At 46.4% G+C, this 14162-nt stretch overlaps 2 protein-coding genes across 2 annotated transcripts; one reads left to right on the plus strand and one right to left on the minus strand.

Moving 5' to 3' along the window:
* Positions 1 to 778: 778 nt before the first annotated feature.
* AP5Z1 (adaptor related protein complex 5 subunit zeta 1) lies at positions 779 to 3482 on the minus strand. Its single transcript, XM_077259101.1, has one exon. It carries the CDS (start codon positions 3356 to 3358, stop codon positions 944 to 946), a length of 2415 nt encoding a protein of 804 aa, XP_077115216.1. The 5' UTR covers positions 3359 to 3482; the 3' UTR covers positions 779 to 943.
* DNAJC9 (DnaJ heat shock protein family (Hsp40) member C9) lies at positions 3460 to 14162 on the plus strand. The gene is made up of 5 exons (XM_077259102.1): positions 3460 to 3753; positions 9100 to 9240; positions 9696 to 9950; positions 11549 to 11635; positions 11717 to 14162. Exons 1-5 carry the CDS (start codon positions 3571 to 3573, stop codon positions 11837 to 11839), a joined length of 789 nt encoding a protein of 262 aa, XP_077115217.1. The 5' UTR covers positions 3460 to 3570; the 3' UTR covers positions 11840 to 14162.

Consider the following 14162-nt stretch of genomic DNA (forward strand, 5'->3'; position numbering starts at 1 on the left):
GCAGTTTTGCTGCGGATTGGCCTGACAATGGAAGTCAACGGGCGCAGAAACACTGCAGATCCGCAAAAAGAATTGACATGCCGCGGAAAATAAAACGCTGCGATTCCGCGCTTTTTTTCCGCAGCATGTGCACAACAAATGTCAATTTCACATAAACTAACATTGTGCACTACACTGTGGATTTGATGCAATTCCACTCGTCCAAAAATGCCACGGAAACGCATCAAAATCTGCAACGTGTGCACATAGCCTAACAATCAGACTATTACTATCTATCTTGTGAATGAATGATAAAGATTTGTTGTTTTCTGACATTTCTATGGCTAAGAATAGCAAAAATCGACGCTAACCTCTGCATCTAGTTCTCTGGTAAACCCAATATAGTGTCAGCACTTCAAGAGTTGTCCAGGATTTTCAGTGTCTATTCTCAAAATAGGTGATGAATATCTGCTTGGTGGGGGGGGTCACTGGCCACCAACACAGAACATCTGTAGGTCTGAGGCAGCCAGAAGAAAAGTTGATAGAACACCACTATGTACCTTTAGTGGACATGGCACAGGGGAACACCTGATCTACAGGTGTGCCAGATGTTTGATCTCCACGGACCTGATCCCTATGACCTATGCAAAAAGATAGGCCATAAATAACCCGTACAACCCCTACTTCATCAGCAATTTCTTAGTCCTTCCAGAAACTGCAATTAATTTTCATATCAATCCATTTTCACCAATAATTATATTTCTGCCACTTCTAAAACTAAGACAAAACCATTAATGTAGATAACATGTTTAATACTTAGCATATTTCCAAAAATGAAGTATCTTTGAAAACACATTTTTTTTGTCTGTCATTTGAATAAAAAAAAAAAATTACCCGTTATGCCCAATATATGGTCATTGGTATACAAGGACCAATGTATGGTCACTATCACAGTTCCAGTCACTCATCCAGGTAATGTCCGCTCTCTTAGCAACATATAACTCGAGGTACGAATTGCAAGTGGCAGAGAGGAAGATGGGTCATGGTGAAAACTTGGCTTGGAAACCTCAAGAGGAGGAGTGAGAACAAACTGTGCCACACTGGGCACCTTCAATAGGTTTAGAAGCTCTGTGGCCCGTATAAGAATCTGTTCGCTGTCCTCCTCCCCGTATGTAGAGATCATGGCTGAACTCTGTACACACGACCTCATCTTGGACAAGTAGAGAGAAACCCTTGGGATGAGGTCCTGACTGCGGGATGCTAGTTTGGCAAGGGTGGTCATAAGAGTTGTTATAACACGAGGTGAAGAGATTGGTGCACTGGAAGAACCCCGGAGTTGTGTGATCTCAAACAATAACGCTTCTAGAACCTCAAAGAACCGATTGATTTGTTCTACGGTGCACCTCTTGTCATAGGATACCGACAAGTATTCTCCCATAGCCCAGACCACATGAGCAAATAATGGTTCCCTGCTTTGGATGTTACCGACTGTACTTATGAAGTCTAACAACTCACGGGAAAGTTCTACAATGACAGAGGGGTACAGGCGGCACAGGTTAGGAAGCTGAGCACCGAGGATGCTCTGGACCTCGGCTTGGAATGAAGGAGAGTCATACAAGTGAACACTGCGCTCCAGGAACGTTAGAACTATTCTACCTACAAGACCACCATCGGCAAATTCAGAGACAACGTTGACATAAAGCTGGAGAAGGCATGGAACAATTTGAGAACTTTGTTGGACACGGGGTGACGTGTTCCTGTCTGCAAGGATCTGGCGGAGTTTGATGAATCCTTCTGGAGGTGTCCCATTCCAAGCCTCAATACGTAACAGATAATGGTAGAGCGCACTGTAAACGGGATGACGATACGCCTCTAAAGAAGATGAAGGCAACACAGAAGCGTCTAGATTATGCTTCTCTACTGAGGATGCAACAATAACGTGGACCTCCATTGCTGCTGTAAGGCAAGGCAGATCCAACAATGAATGCAGAATCTCAATAGCAGATTCTGGACTGATAAGCATAGGAAGAAGAGTCACAAAGTCTGATAGCAGTGATGGAGCATGCCATGCCAGGAGCTTCAGTATGCTGGGAAAGCTTCCTCTGAATGCCTCAGCGTTCTCTGCCAGAAAGGAGCCATTAGCTGTGCAGAATCGGACAAACTGAAATGCAAACAGAGGCTGATGAAACATGTCCGAGGGCACTTTGGTGAACAGATGCCGGTACACCGCCTCCGATTCCACTGCAGCAGCTTCACTGTGGTTAAGATAGAACTGAGCAACTGGGAGGAGCACGGGGGCCAGAGATGGGTCCGAACAAACCCTTGTGTGCAGGACCTTCATGAGAGGCAAGGTGCGGTACAGGAAGGACACGTCCTGCTTACATAGGACATCTATCACGGACACCGCCTCTACCAGGCACGCCTTCTGGAGGTCCACATCGGACTTCTTCTGGGCTTTTCGGTTGCATTGCTCTATCAGCCTCAGACAGTATTCAAATCCCTTCTCCCTCAGCCGTTCTCTTGGTGGCAGAAGGCGGCTTGACGTTGAAGAAGCAGAGACCATGGAGACCACAGAACCCTCCACCTCGGACTTGTCTTCAGAGCCGGCATTACCGTTTGTGCCGTAGTGAAGGAGCCACTGACGCAGGACGGAGAAGCCCTGGATATTCATCCATTGGTCCTCGGTATAGTTCTGGCTGTGGTTAAGGACGGTGAAGAAATCGGTTGCCATGGCACCGTCCACCTCTGAGATTAGACTGGGCTGCTTCACTCGTGCGCTGGAGAAGAAGCCTGCGGAGGCAGTGGCGCCCACTTGTGGAACGGTGGCATAGCGCAGCCAGTCTGTCAGCTTCTTGTTCACGGTGTTGACCTGTTCTTCCTGCAAGCTCTCAGAACGGACTCCAACTACCCTCAGCAGTGCTGGGAGAAGGGCTCTCAGGCTGTGGCCCTCAGGGGCCCGCATCTCCAAAGCTTGGCAAATATGTGGCCCTAGTTCCATCACCTCACTGTTAGAGGCCTGGGCCAGCAGGATGGAGAATACGGGGCCCCGCGACTGCTCTGTGGGACCCCACGACACCGTCACCAGTGGGCAGGGGCACAGCTGGCACAGGATGGCAGCACACACAGCCTGAACCTGAGCTGAGGTCTGCTGGCAGCACAGAGCTTCTTGTATTTGCTTCACCAGAGCAGAATCCAAACTGCGCCGCCCCCTGCTGGCAGAGAGGATGAGGTGCAGCCTCCGCAGACTGTCCAAGCTCTCCACGTCCGCGCTGAGCAGCTGACTCCGAGCACGGGAGCAGAATTTCTCCAGCTCCCCGTCACCGAGCTTCCGGGCCTGCCGGAGCAGATTGTCCGCGGCCGTGGTGGTGAACGCCGCCATTCTCCGGCAGCGGAACTACTACTGTAACTACACCGGAAGCTGGACGGGCTGGCGGGAAGTGACGTGAGGGGTGAAACAGTCACCGATGACAGCAGTGACGTAACACCGGAACAGCCAATGAGCGCCGCTCTCCTCTAGACGCGCCAAAATCTGTCACGTGCGAGTGTTATTATCGCGGGCTCAGTCTGCTCCTCCTCATCATTATCATCATCATGCCGGGCCTGCTGGAGGACTGTGAGCGCCACCTCGGCAGCTCGGACCTGTACACCGTCCTGGGCGTGAGGAAGACGGCGGGAGAGGCGGAGATTCGCCGCGGGTATCTGAAAACCTCACTAAAGGTGCACCCGGACCGGGTAACGGAGGAGGAGAAGGCTCAGGCCACGGTCAAGTTCCAGGTGAGGCAGGGACCACATGCAGGTTTAACAGTCTCTCACTCCCAAACTTTCTGTTACTGTTTAATGACAATAAGACACAATGTGGCCGCCAGAGGGAGCCCCGAAGGACGTTATGAAGAGGGTTACATGAGGGGGTCTCATCAGATGCAGCAGACGCAGATGGGGGGAGGCCTCGCAGCAGATGCAGCAGACGCAGATGGGGGGAGGCCTCGCAGCAGATGCAGCAGACGCAGATGGGGGGAGGCCTCGCAGCAGATGCAGCAGACGCAGATGGGGGGAGGCCTCTCATCAGATGCAGCAGACGCAGATGGGGGGAGGCCTCTCATCAGATGCAGCAGGAGACACAGATGGGGGGAGGCCTCTCATCAGATGCAGCAGACGCAGATGGGGGGAGGCCTCTCATCAGATGCAGCAGGAGACACAGATGGGGGGAGGCCTCTCATCAGATGCAGCAGGAGACACAGATGGGGGGAGGCCTCTCATCAGATGCAGCAGACGCAGATGGGAGGAGGCCTCTCATCAGATGCAGCAGGAGACACAGATGGGGGGAGGCCTCTCATCAGATGCAGCAGGAGACACAGATGGGGGGAGGCCTCTCATCAGATGCAGCAGACGCAGATGGGGGGAGGCCTCGCAGCAGATGCAGCAGACGCAGATGGGGGGAGGCCTCGCAGCAGACAGATGGGGGGAGGCCTCGCAGCAGACAGATGGGGGGAGGCCTCGCAGCAGACAGATGGGGGGAGGCCTCGCAGCAGACAGATGGGGGGAGGCCTCGCATCAGATGCAGCAGACGCAGATGGGGGGGAGGCCTCGCATCAGATGCAGCAGACACAGATGGGGGAGGCCTCGCATCAGATGCAGCAGACACAGATGGGGAGGCCTCTCATGAGATGCAGCAGACACAGATGGGGGGGAGGCCTCTCATCAGATGCAGCAGACGCAGATGGGGGGGGCCTCGCAGCAGACGCAGATGGGGGGAGGCCTCGCAGTAGATGGAGGGGGGGAGGCCTCGCATCAGATGCAGCAGACACAGATGGGGGGGGGAGGCCTCGCATCAGATGCAGCAGACACAGATGGGGAGGCCTCTCATGAGATGCAGCAGACGCAGATGGGGGGGAGGCCTCTCATCAGATGCAGCAGACGCAGATGGGGGGGAGGCCTCTCATCAGATGCAGCAGACGCAGATGGGGGGGGGCCTCGCAGCAGACGCAGATGGGGGGAGGCCTCGCAGTAGACGGAGGGGGGGAGGCCTCGCATCAGATGCAGCAGACACAGATGGGGGAGGCCTCGCATCAGATGCAGCAGACACAGATGGGGGGGGGGAGGCCTCGCATCAGATGCAGCAGACACAGATGGGGAGGCCTCTCATGAGATGCAGCAGACGCAGATGGGGGGGAGGCCTCTCATCAGATGCAGCAGACGCAGATGGGGGGGGGCCTCGCAGCAGACGCAGATGGGGGGAGGCCTCGCAGTAGACGCAGATGGGGGGAGGCCTCGCAGTAGACGGAGGGGGCTCACATCAAATGCAGCAGACACACAGATAGTGGCGAGGCCCCACATGAAACTCGGGCACTCCAGATTGGCCCAAACATGCTGTGGGCATCAAAGTGGTCAAGCAGCTGACTTTCCCAAATTTGTACACATAATTGGTGTTTTAAAGTGGTTAAACGACTTTGGGTCACTGTTTTAACATCAGAGATGAATTGCTTCCGTTGTTCTTGTTAGGCAAAGTGACAAAATAATTGATAACTAAAAATAAATCATAAATTTGTACCAATAATAGCATAAAACAGTAATGTGTCACACAGCAGATGACTGCTGACATCACAGGGGGCTGTTAGGGTCCTGTTGTGATAGCTGCAATTTTGACGACCAGTAATACATACAGCTTCTATTTTAATATTCCATTGAAGGAGAACTCACCGCCTCTCGTGGCAGCCTGTTCCACTCATTGATCACCCTGTCAAAAAGTTTTTTCTAATATCTAATCTGTATTTTCTCCCTTTCAGTTTCATCCCATTGCTTCTCGTGTTTCCATGTGTAAATGAGAATAATGATGATCCTTCAACACTTTGACAGTCCTTCGGATATTTGTAGACAGCTATTAAGTCTCCTCTCAGTCTTCTTTTTTGCAAGCTAAACATTCCCAAATCCTGTAACCGTTCCTCATAGGACATACTTTGCAGTCCGCTTACCATCTGGTCGCTCTTCTCTGAACTTGCTTCAGTTTTTCGATGTAATTTTTTAAAATGTGATGCTCAGAACTGGATATGGTATTCCAGATGAGGTCTGACCAAGGAGTAGAAGGGGATAATCTATATCTATATTTATGTGGTGCTCAGCTTGCATATGCATCTGTATGGCTTATGACGGGTCACTAATCCCTCTCTGACCTGCCCCCTATTTTAAATAATGCATTTAATATTGTTGATATGGAATATTGTTGGCATGCGGCAGTGCTTGCAGTCCTCTTAGGACATTTGAACGTCTACAATATATACGGGGCGAGGGAGAAGCAGCAGGGGACCTCCCTTGGACTAGTCACTTAAGATGCATAGTTCAGTCACTTTTTAAAGTATGTTTACATTGAAACACTGCATGCTGCAATGCATGGCTGCATTAATGCAAGTTAATTTTGATTCAGGTAGCTTAAGCTAATGGGCCTTGTCAATCAGATGAGACTAAGAAAAGTTAAAATTTGGAAATGCCTTAAAACTCAGCCAGTCACCTACAGTGCCTACAAGTAGTATTCAACCCCCTGCAGATTTAGCAGGTTTACACATTTAACTTGGCATTGTGACATTTGGACTGTAGATCAGCCTGGAAGTGTGAAATGCACTGCAGCAAAAAAGAATGTTATTTCTTTGTTTATTTTTTTTTTAAATTGGGAAAAGTTTTTTCAGAGGGTCATTTATTATTCAACCCCTCAACCCACCAGAATTCTGTTTGGTTCCCCTAATAAGAAGTAGTTCAGGCACAAAGAACAATGAGCTTCACATGTTTGGATTAATTATCTTTTTCCAGCCTTTTCTGACTATTTAAGACCCTCCCCAAACTTGTGAACAGCACTCAAACATGGTCAACATGGGAAAGACAAAGGAGCATTCCAAGGCCATCAGATACAAGATCGTGGAGGGTCACAAGGCTGGCAAGGGGTACAAAACCCTTTCCAAGGAGTTGGGCCTACCTGTCTCCACTGTTGGGAGCATCATCCGGAAGTGGAAGGCTTATGGAACTACTGTTAGCCTTCCACAGCCTGGACAGCCTTTGAAAGTTTCCTCCCGTGCCGAGGCCAGGCTTGTCCGAAGAGTCAAGGCTAACCCAAGGACAACAAGGAAGGAGCTCCGGGAAGATCTCATGGCAGTGGGGACATTGGTTTCAGTCAATACCATAAGTAACGTACTCCACCACAATGGTCTCTGTTCCAGACGAGCCCGTAAGGTACCTTTACTTTCAAAGCGTCATGTCAAGGCTCGTCTACAGTTTGCTCATGATCACTTGGAAGACTCTGAGACTGACTGGTTCAAGGTTCTCTGGTCTGATGAGACCAAGATCGAGATCTTTGGTGCCAACCACACACGTGACGTTTGGAGACTGGATGGCACTGCATACGACCCCAAGAATACCATCCCTACAGTCAAGCATGGTGGTGGCAGCATCATGCTGTGGGGCTGTTTCTCAGCCAAGGGGCCTGGCCATCTGGTCCGCATCCATGGGAAGATGGATAGCACGGCCTACCTGGAGATTTTGGCCAAGAACCTCCGCTCCTCCATCAAGGATCTTAAGATGGGTCGTCATTTCATCTTCCAACAAGACAACGACCCAAAGCACACAGCCAAGAAAACCAAGGCCTGGTTCAAGAGGCAAAAAAATCAAGGTGTTGCAGTGGCCTAGTCAGTCTCCTGACCTTAACCCAATTGAAAACTTGTGGAAGGAGCTCAAGATTAAAGTCCACATGAGACACCCAAAGAACCTAGATAACTTGGAGAAGATCTGCATGGAGGAGTGGGCCAAGATCACTCCAGAGACCTGTGCCGGCCTGATCAGGTCTTATAAAAGACGATTATTAGCTGTAATTGCAAACAAAGGTTATTCCACAAAATATTAAACCTAGGGGTTGAATAATAATTGACCCACACTTTTATGTTTAAAATTTATAAAAATTTAACTGGGCAACAAAACTTTTTGGTTTGTAAGATTTATGCATCTGTTAATAAATCCTGCTCTTGTTTGAAGTTTGAAGGCTCTAACTTATTTGCATCTTATTAAACCTGCTAAATCTGCAGGGGGTTGAATACTACTTTTAGACACTGTATATCCCTTTAACTTGGGCATCCTTTAGATCAGACCTGGGCAAACTGAATCCCGCAGGCTACATCCAGCCCTCTGGCTGTTCCATTCCAGCCTGTGGACAGAGAACGCTGAAGTGCTGTAACGGTGGCCCATGAGCCGCACCATGCTTTTGTCCGCCACTATCCGCATTGTCTGGATGCAGACATTGGTGAATACATTGGTGGAGGACGGCGCTGCCAGCTCGATATTCCACCAATCGGCGTGTCAGAAAGCAGATGCGATGATGTTATTTCATTGCATCGGCCGATCACTGGGGGAATGGGAGCTAAATAAGTATGTAGTGTTGTTGTTTTTTTTGTGTTCGAGATGTTTACATATATATGGGAGTCTGTGTGGGGGCTCGTGCTGTGCATATAGGGGGCCGTGCGGGGGCTCGTGCTGTGCATATAGGGGGCCGTGCGGGGGCTCGTGCTGTGCATACAGGGGGCCGTGCGGGGGCTCGTGCTGTGCATACAGGGGGCCGTGCGGGGGCTCGTGCTGTGCATACAGGGGGCCGTGCGGGGGCTCGTGCTGTGCATACAGGGGGCCGTGCGGGGGCTCGTGCTGTGCATACAGGGGGCCGTGCGGGGGCTCGTGCTGTGCATACAGGGGGCAGTGTGGGGGCTTGTGCCATATATGGGGAGGCTGTGTGGGGGCTATCAGCATACTTAATTTTCCTCAATATAAAGTGATCCAATTTAATATCAATATAAAATAATTGTTCGGCCTCCACAACAGTTGCTGTCTCTCGTGGCCCCTTGGGGTAATTAATTGTCCACCCCTGCTTTAGTTACTTCAGTGGGGCACAAGCTGCAGCACTCCACAAAGTTCCACAACTTATGGTAATTGACTGGCCTCCTCTGATCATTAACGAGCAGAACCAGACTCCCATCCACAGCACTTTATATTCTGAATGGATTGGGCACTGATGATTGTGTGTAGGACAGCTCTTCCACGTTCTGTCAGTGTTCCTTTTTATTAGCCTAACCTAAAATCTTCTATTTCTGTCTGCAGGTACTTGGAAAAGTGTATTCAGTTCTGAACGACAAAGACCAAAGAGCTTTGTATGATGAGCAAGGAATTGTCGATGATGAGTCGGACACAGTCTCCCAAGACCAGAACTGGGAAAAGTACTGGCACCTGCTGTTTAAGAAGGTATTGTTACCCATGGTTTCTCCCTGCAAAGTATATAATCAGTATTGTGCAAGTCTTGCTTGGATGGTGTTGAATCCGATCATTTTTCATCAAGGTCACGATTTATAATTAATATGTAAAGGAATATGCAGCACTATTATGTTGCTGAATTAATAATGTCAAAAACAGACCTCGCCTATTATTCTGTTACCTTAATGCATTATGGCACATGGCTAGGCTATGACATGGCTTACTAATATGTGGAGTGTGGGGTCACCACTGATCCTGACCGTTGCTATATTTGCATAGTACAACACAGAAACGAAGGGGCTCTTTATTAGCCCATTGGCTAATGTCTGGAGATCTGTGTGGGTGAAAATAAAAGCACTTCAGGGGTGGTACTGATTTACACAATATTGCCTACATTTTTAATGTCTTTGCATATAGAATGAACAATATCCTATTTTTTATTTTAGATCACTGTAGAAGACATAAAAGAATATGAAAAAAAATATAAAGGCTGTGAGGAGGAACGAGCTGATATAATACAAGCTTATATGGACTTTGAAGGAGACATGGATAACATAATGGACTCTGTTATTTTTGCGGAAATTGATGATGAACCGAGGATCAAGGATATTATTCAGAAAGCTATTAATAAGAAAGAGGTCCCAGCTTATGATGCTTTTGTGAAAGAATCCAAAAAGAAACGTGAACGGCGCAAGAAAAGGGTGAGACCCAAAATATAGAATGGTAGCACCAATACACTGGAAATATTAGGCATAGCCTGACTGATGTACTGAAATATTATTTCATGTTTCTTCAGTGCCAAGCATTAGTTCTCTCATGACTGCATCTATTTACTTGCAAAATGTGTTACCTGTCTCTTCAAGTAGAAGTCATGTAAGCAAGAATGTAAGGCTGACGTCCATAGACTTGGGTCACTCCACGTAGTAAATACAACTGTCGCCAGCTTGTGTGCATGATGCAGTTGCTGTTGTAAAATATTAGTTTTATTCAAGGAAATTCCCAGCTAAAACGCTTATCTACCGCATAAGTTGCAGGTCCCATATCAGGCGATGCTGTCTGTGTGATGAGACTTGGGGAAACAGCCGACCAAATATGCCCTGCTGTTTTATGTAACTTTAACTGAAGTGTATGGAAGGTGGGTGGGGTACGTCTACTTCCTTCTTAGATACAGGACCCAGACATGGGACCCACAAACCATATCTTGTGGATGTGCTATGAATGTCTGAGATAGAGCTTTAAAGGCTCAATCAAAAAGGGCTGCGAAATATTTTGACAAACATGAAGCACCTGTACAAATAGACTAAGGCAAGTCAAATCTAATTTATAAATCAATACATATTTATTAAATCAGTCAATAAACATTGGAGCCTGCTGTCAGTCAGTGTAAGGGGGTGCCAATACAGCCGCCACTCTCAATACACAGAGCGGTGACTGAACCTGCGCCGGCTCCGCCCCTATGACTGGTATCCAAACTCTGCCAGGGCAAGTAAGGAACAAAGTTAATTTCCTCCCAGCAGCGCGGGTCTAAGTGCCGGGCAAGTTCACAACGTTATTACCCTGCAGATTAATACCATATATGCAGGTTAATGGTGTTTTTCAGGTGACAGGTTCCCTTTATATGCTGAACCTGAAGTCTCTGCAGACCCAATGGCAGCCTGCAATTATAGATTGCAAACACTTTGTACTGTGAGTTTTCCAGAGCATACAGGATGCCTGATGTACGCTGGCAATTTGACCCCAGAAGCAACTGTTACTACTCCTTTTACTTAATTTCTGTTGTTCAGTTGGAGGCTCCTTTCAGCCCATGGATGAGATATGTAAACATGGTAGAGTGGTGACTTCTGCTTGCAGTCACATAATGGTACCCTATGTGATTGCCTTCTCCGCATTCTCCCCCTGCATCCATTGTATTCAAACATGTGCAGATACAGGATTTGGTATGGGCAGTAGTGGGCCTTGAGCTGAAGAGCCCTGTCCCCATGAAGTCTAATCCGCAGGCATCATGTTATAGCGCAGATTGATATATAATTTTGTGAGAAAAGATTCAGTATGACCTCTCTAATTATTTTACCTCTGCTTTTTGCAATTATTTTTTTTTCCACTCAATGGTCCTACAAGTGACTAACGGCTTTCTTTTTCTGAGAGTGCATACAGCGAGAGCTGTCGGTCACTGATGGGACCCCCCCACTGGAAAAAAATAATTGCAGACATGATTTCAGTTCATTGTGGGATGGCACCATGGCTTCATCGGCATGTAGTGAGGGGATAGAGCGCTGAAAATAAGTTATTTTTATTGCAGGCTCATGAAGAAGCTGTGGAAGCTGAAGCATTAAAGAAGGAAATGGGGCTTGGTGATGGAGAGGATAATTTAAAAGCTTTGATACAAGTAAGAATGTATCCATATCATCTGATTTCTTATTACATTACTTGGCTAACTTTTTATAGCTGATTGTGTTTTCCCTTTCAGAAAAGGCAGCAGGATAAGGAGAAGGAGTTTGATAGCTTCACGGCACAGCTGGAAGCAAAGTACTGCAACAATACCAAAAAAGGAGGGAAAAAGCCTACAACATCAAAAAAAGGAAAAAAGTGATTAAAAGGGTCAAAAAATGTCCATTCCCATTGTTTTGTCTTCAATTATAAATGTATTCTTAGAGGAGATGGCTCTGCAGTCCTGCAAATGTATGCTGCAGTATGAGATGCTACTATTCCCGCTGATCAACTTCAAATTTAATACATAGCCAAGGAACACTTTTGAGAACACATATGTATGTATTCCCTAATTTATAATAAATATTATTATTTTTTTGTTCTTAAAAGGGGATCTGTCACCATGATTTAATTTTCCAAATGTAGCTTTTTCCAAAACAAGTCAAACAATACCGTTACACTTTTGAATGGATATGGAAATGAGGCTGAAGAGCTATTTGTAGAGCTGAAGCCTCTGTCACTCCAGCTCTATTCCCTGCCAGTACCGCTGTCTGCTTTGCCTGTAGTCGCACAGCATTGACTGTCAGGGAGGCAGGGACTAGAGCCGGAGTGATAGAGGCTTTAGGCTATGTGCACACGTTCAGGTTTTTTCGACATAGAAATTCATTAAAAACGCATACATTATACATCCTATAATATAGAATGCATTCTGCATGTTTTGCATTGTGTGTTTTTTTCCGCAAAAAAAAAAAGCATCGCGGTAAAAAAAGCAGCATGTTCATTAATTTTGCAGATTTTCCGCAATTCTATGCATTTGGAAAAAAATGCGTCAAAAACACGTCAAAAACGCATGATAAAACGCGAAAAAAACGCATGCTGTTTTCTGGCAGAAATGTCCGTTTTTTGTCAGGAAAATTTCTGCAAGAAAGCCTGACGTGTGCACATACCCTTAGATATACAAATAGTAGTTCAGCCTCATTTACATATCAAAAGCTCTGAGGAACAGACCGGCCATATACTGGTATGGTTGGACTTGTCTTTGAAAGCGCTACATGCACATATAAATAGTTTTGGAAGTGAAATCCTGCTGACATTCCTTTTTTGTCTCTCAGTATGTAACCTTTTTGCAAATTCTTCAAATTAGCCCGTGTGGTTCGTGAATTTTGGGCAAAGCTGGGATAAATTTGCTTAAAGGGAATCTGTCACCCCAAAAATTGTATATGAGATAAGGCCACAGCATCAGGGGCCTGATAGTAGCACATCCTCATAAACTGAATATATGCCTGTGAAGGTTTTGCCATTATCACTCGATTCTTAAGGATATCTGCTTTATGGAGCGCCCTATATATTTGTTAAATGAGGAATCGTATCTCAGACCAGACATTGGTTGCCTGGTATGATGTTTATTGTGTAGGAACTATTAAACCAGGACCGCCCTCTGCCATCACCAGTTGGGAAGGAAAGTTCATTCATATGGCTTCATCTTATTTACATTCATATAACTTCTAAAAATACTGAATTATATTGCACACTTACATTATTTTAAATATTGTGCTTTCAAGGGAGTCTGACCCTAAAAAATAGTGATCACACTAGATGGGTGTCAAGCATACCTTTTTAGCAGCAGCTTTAGTCAGAATGTGAAGCTTTCATTTTGTACATGCTGCGTCCCCAAAGGCCATCGAGAATCTCTAAGGGCTTGTTCAGCTTGAAAAGCAGTTTCACTTTTTTTTTTTTTTTTTTGTAAACACATCCAATAGTGGGACTTCTAGTTATTCCAATATCTATTTTTGTTTTTGCGAAAATCCCCATAAGGGTCTACTATAGTGGGCTCCTGGTTGGCCACTGCGGAGGGGGAAGTGGTTGTTCAGCACTTATTGAAAAAAGTCAAGAGCACTTTAGCATTAGTTACTAAATGAATAACACATGCAAGATTACGCTATAAACATTAATGCAGCTGCTAAAATCCTACAAAGTTATTTTAAATGCCTGTACACCTTTCCTATCGAAAGCAGTCGTTCTTACAGAGACAGCACTGCTGACGGGTTGATCCATTTGATTAAAAGTGATCTTGTAGTCAAAGTTGCGCTAAGTACACACAGCTTTTGTGGCCGCTGTCAATTGTATACACCCTCCAGTGGTGGTGATTGATTGATTGCTGTGACCTCTGTCCCACCATTGGTATCAATTCTAAAAATCTGTACACTTGTACCCAGCTATACAGAGGTCAAATCATCACACTTTTGGCCTCCACATAAGTGCCCTTAGCTTACATTTTACCAAGTTGATCATGCTATTTGACAGATGACCTAAAAAGCAATTCTTATGTGGACCTCGTTTTTTCTTTTTTTGTGAATTGGTTGAATTTTGAATTTTATTCTGTCATAACTTTGCAGTTACCTATGCAAGAGTTTAATTATCCCTCTCCCCCTCAATGTTTTGCAGTTTGCTTGTTTGTTAAACTTTTCAATAAAATATTGAAAACA

Source organism: Ranitomeya variabilis, chromosome 4 (assembly GCF_051348905.1).
Source record: "Ranitomeya variabilis isolate aRanVar5 chromosome 4, aRanVar5.hap1, whole genome shotgun sequence".
Lineage (NCBI taxonomy): Eukaryota > Metazoa > Chordata > Amphibia > Anura > Dendrobatidae > Ranitomeya > Ranitomeya variabilis.

Coding starts and splice junctions, on each gene's coding strand:
- AP5Z1 (XM_077259101.1), bottom strand. CDS start 3,358: ATGGCGGCGTTCACCACCACGGCCGCGGACAATCTGCTCCGGCAGGCC.
- DNAJC9 (XM_077259102.1), top strand. CDS start 3,571: ATGCCGGGCCTGCTGGAGGACTGTGAGCGCCACCTCGGCAGCTCGGAC. Junction 9,951..11,548: donor GTGAACGGCGCAAGAAAAGG/GTGAGACCCAAA, acceptor TTTTTATTGCAG/GCTCATGAAGAAGCTGTGGA. Junction 11,636..11,716: donor ATTTAAAAGCTTTGATACAA/GTAAGAATGTAT, acceptor TTTCCCTTTCAG/AAAAGGCAGCAGGATAAGGA.